This window comes from Populus euphratica, unplaced genomic scaffold (genome assembly GCF_000495115.2).
Source record: "Populus euphratica unplaced genomic scaffold, PopEup_1.0 scaffold840.1, whole genome shotgun sequence".
Classification (NCBI taxonomy): domain Eukaryota; kingdom Viridiplantae; phylum Streptophyta; class Magnoliopsida; order Malpighiales; family Salicaceae; genus Populus; species Populus euphratica.
In genome coordinates this window covers 1-6,278 of record NW_011500706.1, presented here as the reverse complement: position 1 = coordinate 6,278, position 6,278 = coordinate 1, and the positions used below count along the sequence as shown (strand labels likewise).

The window sequence follows — 6,278 nt, the reverse complement described above, 5'->3', positions numbered from 1 at the left end:
GTCATTACACATGTCTCAAGCATACATGAGTTCATATTCTAATGTTCTACGTAGTATAATCATAACAAACAATCTTTTTAATCATTAGGCCAATCCAAATATGTAAATCTGATGCAGAATTTAGTTAGCAAAATTGGCTCGTAGTCGATAATAGATATTCAGTGAACACTGATTCGGTGTAGACAATACAATTTCAGTAGCGAACACTGATTTGCTACAGGCAACACAATTTCGGTGGTAAATTGCTAATTCACTACAGACCACACAATATTGGCATTGAACACTAATTTACTGCTGACACATAAATCATTGATAAAAATTGAGTCTCTGTCGACTTAAATATCATCAACACAACCCCTATCAAAATTTCAGCAACAAACATATTGATTCGCAGCATACTACACAATTTTAGCAACCAGTATTGATTTGTTGTAGATGACATAATTTCAACAGCGATTGCTTTTTCACCGCGAGCAACATAATTTCAATAGCGAATGCTGATTTGCTGTAGACTACCCAATTTCGACAGCGAATGCTGATTCGCTATAGACAACACAATTTTGGCTGGGAATACTAATTCACTGTAGACCTTATTATTCTAGTAACGAACACTGATTCTTTGCAGGCTACACTATTTTAGCAGCAAACACTAATTCGCTGCAAGAACACAATGTCGGTAGCGAATTGCTGATTCGTTGCAGACTACATAATTTTGGTAGTGAACATTAATTTACTGCTAACATATAAATTATTGATGAAAACTGAGTCACTACCGACTTAAAAATCATCAACGCAACCCCTGTCACAACTGATTAAAAAATCAGCAATGGTGATGAAATCGTTTCTAGTTTCACTTCTTTCCCTCAGCTAAGCGTGAGGGCCTCTACCAATGTTTCTCAACCTAGTTGGACATAGAATCTCATTGGAATTACACTTCATTCATCATTCATCATCAAGCAATACAAGTACCGACATATGTTTATTAGCAAGGTTTTCTTAAATCATTCCATCCAATATCGGTACTTATCATTGTTATAATTACACACTTTTACATTCTTGATTGTAACATGGCAATTCATCTATACAACACATAATCACAATAACATGCTATAAGCAGCCATCATTCACTAAGTTCTTGAGCTGTGTAATGTCATCATTCACACCATAAAATCAAGACAATATATGATATGATTTTTGTTTCAACTTAAGCATGCTTCTAGAGTTCAAGGATAACACAATTCTGCATAAAACCTTACTCTAAACCCATTATCACATAATTCATCAAACACAATTAGAAATCAAGTCAATAGCACTAGCACGTTTCTGTTTTGATTTCAGCTTGGCCTAAGGTTTTAACAAGGTTATAATTCATGCTTTTCTTCTTATAATGTTTGTATTCTGTCTAGCCTCCATTATAGTCGGTCTTTCACCTCAATTTATGTATTTAAATTATCCATTTCCTTTGTTAAGTGTTCTGGAATTTGGCCTTCCATTCATCCTTATTTTACATGCATTATTCAGCCATATTTTCCTTAACAACTAGTGTAAGGATTCTAGGTCATCTAATTGGGGTTTTTCTTCATCATTTTAATCTTAAAGTCTCAAGAATAGATGAAGAAAGAGGTATGATTCATATCTTATTGTTTTCGGTAGTTCTAGAAAGGGATTCAACAGGTTTTTCTTCCCTTCTACTCGTAGTCTTCTTCTTCTTCTTTTAATTCTTCCCCTCTACACACATTTTTCCTCTTCTTCTTTCTTCTTTCCCTCTACACATATTTTCCCTCTTCTTCTTTCTCTACTCAGTTATCTGTTACACTTCTTCTCCCTCTATGGTTTTTACCATTAATGTTTTTCTCTAACTCTTATTTCCTCTCTAACACTCAAATAACATGCATGCAATTGGTTGTTAGGTTTTCTTCTTGGGGAAGTGGTGGCTACAGTGGTGTTTACTAGTCAGTTTTTGGGGAAAGGTCTAGACTTCTTCTCCTTCCATGGCTTCAACCATCTCTACTTTTCCTTAATCCTCCATTCTTCTTTAACAATCCAAAGAGATGCATGCAACTATGTTTACTGGTTTTGTTTTAGGAAGAGAGGCTACTACAATCGAGGTTGATAGATGACTATTTTTAGGGAGAGCAAAAGCTATTCTTTTTTTTTTGCTATATTTATACCCCTCTTAAATAGCAAAAACTATGTCGCTGTCGATCCAGAAATCAACAGCCAAAACCGTGCTACTACTGATTTAGAAATTAACAACAATGATGGAGTTATTTTTTTCTTTACATTTGTTTTTAGTATCTACACTTGATATAAGCTATTATATACTTTTGAGTTAACTTTTGAATTGATAGCTCCTTATTTCGTCAGAATACTCATGCTAACAAGGTAATGCTCATATTGTCTTTGAACCATAGTTGGTTAGGGGAGTTACCAACCTATGGTGACTAATAATCCTACAGTCTAAAGTGTCATGCTCATTGCATTTTGATTTTTTCACGAGTCTTACCTTATGATATTTCTTGTTATAGCATTTTGCATAACTGCCTTGTAAAAGCCTGAAGTCAAAACTTTATATGTTTTTCTTTTTTGTATTACCTTATGTGTGTATATTGAATGTTATCTATTCACTGAGTTGTTAAACCTATCCTCTTGGTATTTATCATTTCAAATATTATAGCTTTGTTAACAAGTTGTTTTTGTTAGACTTTTAGAACTTGATCTTTTTGTTGTATTTTAATACTTTTTCATTATGTCTAGTTTGTGCTCCATGTACATTTAATGAAACTATGTTAAAGATTTGCTTTAAGACAATCATTATAAATTATAAAATTAATTATGGTATCAAAAGTTACGTAGATATTTGGTTTGTTTAAATGAAAAAATTTATATATTTGTTTAGGTCCGTATAGGTAACGAAACCTAGAAGGGGACAAGTTTAATTTGCTAAGGGGCATATATGGTTTTAAAGTTGCTAGGAGATGGTATTATGTTATTTAATTTTCAAAGTACATTGAAGAGACATATTTGCCTTATAATTAAAAAAAGAAAGGGTCCAATGACCTTTTGATCTTTTAAATATGGTTTTATTTGTTAATTTCATAGTTATCAGGGGTAGTTTGGTCTCTTAAAGTTAATTAATTAATATAAAAATTAAAAAAGTTACTAAAGCGTGCTATACCCAAACCAGTATGTGGAAGACACCAACACCCTTTAGATAGTGCATATGGCGCTTTCTAGTGGCAAAACACACCATGATGCTAGAAGCACCGCTATATCATTCGTCTCTTGGTGGAGGTATGATGATTTGTTACTGGTGAACTTTTTTTCTTTTCTCTCTCTCCTCCCCTAAAAAAATACAACTTAGTCCTTTTTATTTTTGTTATTTCAATTTCAATCTTTATTCATTTGATTTTTAATTTTTTGTTTTTGACCCTTTTATACAAATCTTATTTTTTTTTAATTTAATCATTCAATTCCAATTTGTCTTGTTTTATTTTTTTCCAATATAGTCCTTATTTTTTATTTATATTTTTTATAAGCTTTTTTATAAAAGTTTTAGTGGTTTTTAATTTCGTCCCTCAATTTAAGTTTATGGTTTTTATTTTTTTTTCAATTTAAGCCTCATTTTTTTTTGTTTTTTTAAAGTTATTTTCCTATTCAATTTAACCATCTAATAAAAAAATTAGGTTGCCATCTACTTTATTTTTTTAAGTTTTGATTTTCATCCTCATTCTTTTAATTTTTTTGAATCTTAGATCCTTTTGTTAAATGATTTTTTTCTTCTGATTTTATCCTTGAACGATTGATTTGTTTGAGATTGGGCTTCATGTTTTCTTCATATATGAAGATTATAGTTTAATGACCTAAATCACAAGTTTGAAAAATTAACGCAAGTCGACACCCTTTTTTTAGCTTATATTATTTTTTGATTTTATTGTTCTATACTAGTTTTTTTTTAATAGATTGACTTTACAGTTATCTTAATATTTTTTTTATATTAGGTTATCTCAATTTCATTATTTAGGCCACGAGACCTGCAGATTAACTTGAGTTTACTCGCTTCTTATTATCTAGATTATATATTTATCACTCTGCCTTATGTTAATTCGAACTAATTTTTTTCCCTTTCTTTTAAATAATTCTAAGCTTCCAAAGGTTTTTATTTCAAGTTATTGTGATAATTATTTTTTCATTTATTTACACAAATAGTATATAATTTATTTAATTGATACTTGCATAATCTTTTTACATTTATAATTTTTTATGTTAAAAATATATTAAAAAAACATGTATATTTATTTTTTTTCCTATAAAAAAATTACAACCCGCAAGAGGACAAATAAAATAACTAGTATATACTTATAGCCTCCCCATCACACAAACACATATATTAAAAAAAAAACTTGCTTAGTTTTCGGAATGTTGTGCGTGTTCCGTCAGAATTGACGGAATCGACGAGCACTTTACGTCGATTGAAACCATTATACACGTGGAACGTTCGCATTGGTTATAATATCGAAAATGAATCTAACAACTGGTGGTTTAGAGAGTGCCAAGGAAGATAACAGCAATAGAGTCCAAAATCTATAGCCTCCAATGATATGAGAGATTTAGATGCCAAAGAGATAAGAACTTCTGCCTCTCGCTCCCGATGAAATCTCGAATATGGATAAGGAATAAAACGCATCACTCCCTCCTACAAATCCCCCCACCAAGCCTGCGCATTCCCTCCACCAGTCTAAACCACCACTGCAATAAGCTAAGCCGCATCATCAACTAAACAATGGCAGCAGCAACAATGGCCCTCTCCTCCCCTTCACTCGCTGGAAAGGCAGTGAAGCTCACCCCTTCTTCCCCTGAGCTTATGGGCAATGGCCGTGTCTCCATGAGGAAAACCACCAAGCCTGTTTCCTCTGGAAGCCCATGGTACGGTCCAGACCGTGTTAAATACCTGGGCCCTTTCTCCGGTGAGCCCCCATCCTACTTGACTGGTGAGTTCCCTGGTGATTATGGCTGGGACACTGCTGGGCTCTCTGCTGACCCAGAGACCTTTGCCAAGAACCGTGAACTTGAAGTCATCCACTCCAGGTGGGCCATGCTTGGAGCCCTTGGATGTGTCTTCCCCGAGCTCTTGTCCCGCAACGGTGTCAAATTCGGTGAGGCTGTGTGGTTCAAGGCTGGCGCCCAGATCTTCAGCGAAGGTGGACTTGACTACTTGGGCAACCCAAGCTTGATCCACGCACAAAGCATCTTGGCCATTTGGGCTACACAAGTGGTCTTGATGGGTGCTGTTGAGGGTTATAGAATTGCTGGTGGGCCACTCGGAGAGATCACTGACCCGATCTACCCAGGTGGAAGCTTTGACCCGTTGGGTCTGGCTGACGACCCAGAGGCATTCGCTGAGTTGAAGGTAAAGGAACTCAAGAATGGTAGACTGGCTATGTTCTCTATGTTCGGATTCTTTGTCCAAGCCATTGTTACCGGAAAGGGACCTTTGGAGAACTTGGCTGACCACCTTGCTGATCCCGTCAACAACAACGCCTGGGCATATGCCACCAACTTCGTCCCCGGAAAGTGAGCTAATAAAGAAGAGGTTTTCTGTGTTAGGATTGTTGGCTTGTAATGTAAAGTTGTGATGTAATGAGACCATGATGTTAATCATATGTGCTTAAAGTGCATAATCTGTATGGCAGTCTGAGAGAAGACAATCGATTTCCTCCCATTTCTGTGCTTCTTTGTTGGCGACCACCTTTCCGAAGAGCTTGTTATGTTTTAGTGGGGGCATCAAGAAAATGAAACCACGTTTTTAGGATCAAGCTGGAACCATCCTTTTACAGAATTAAAGGCCGAGGGATTAACTATACAAGAAGATTCGGATTGAAGACGGTAACAAAAGGAAAAGTTGTTGCAAATTGAATAACCGATACACGCACCGTTTTAGCTCGTTTTTATTTTTAATGCATACCGTTTAAATAATTATAATCAAGAAATAACAAAAACTTATTCTCACCTTCCATTAAACCTATATAAAGACATAGTTGTAATATATGAAAACATAAAAATATAAAAAGAAATATTATCCTGTCCTTTTCCTCTATAGTTCTAAATTCTCTCCCTATCTTCCTCATTTTGTTAAGTTCTTCACAATTCGTTTGTTCCCTTATCAAGTGTTATTAGAGTTTTGTATCTTAGACCTTAAACAAGGCTCTTGACATTAGATCTCAAGTTATGAAAAAGTTGGAAGGGTTCATAGCAACAGCTAATAAGGAACAAGGCTG

The 6,278-nt window shown here is 34.6% G+C and overlaps 1 protein-coding gene across 1 annotated transcript; it reads left to right on the top strand.

Annotated features, from left to right (window-relative positions):
- The first annotated feature begins 4,713 nt into the window (after positions 1–4,713).
- Positions 4,714–5,726, top strand: LOC105116063 (chlorophyll a-b binding protein of LHCII type 1-like). Its single transcript, XM_011013229.1, has one exon. It carries the CDS (start codon positions 4,784–4,786, stop codon positions 5,576–5,578), a length of 795 nt encoding a protein of 264 aa, XP_011011531.1. The 5' UTR covers positions 4,714–4,783; the 3' UTR covers positions 5,579–5,726.
- Positions 5,727–6,278: the final 552 nt, after the last annotated feature.

Coding starts and splice junctions, on each gene's coding strand:
- LOC105116063 (XM_011013229.1), top strand. CDS start 4,784: ATGGCAGCAGCAACAATGGCCCTCTCCTCCCCTTCACTCGCTGGAAAG.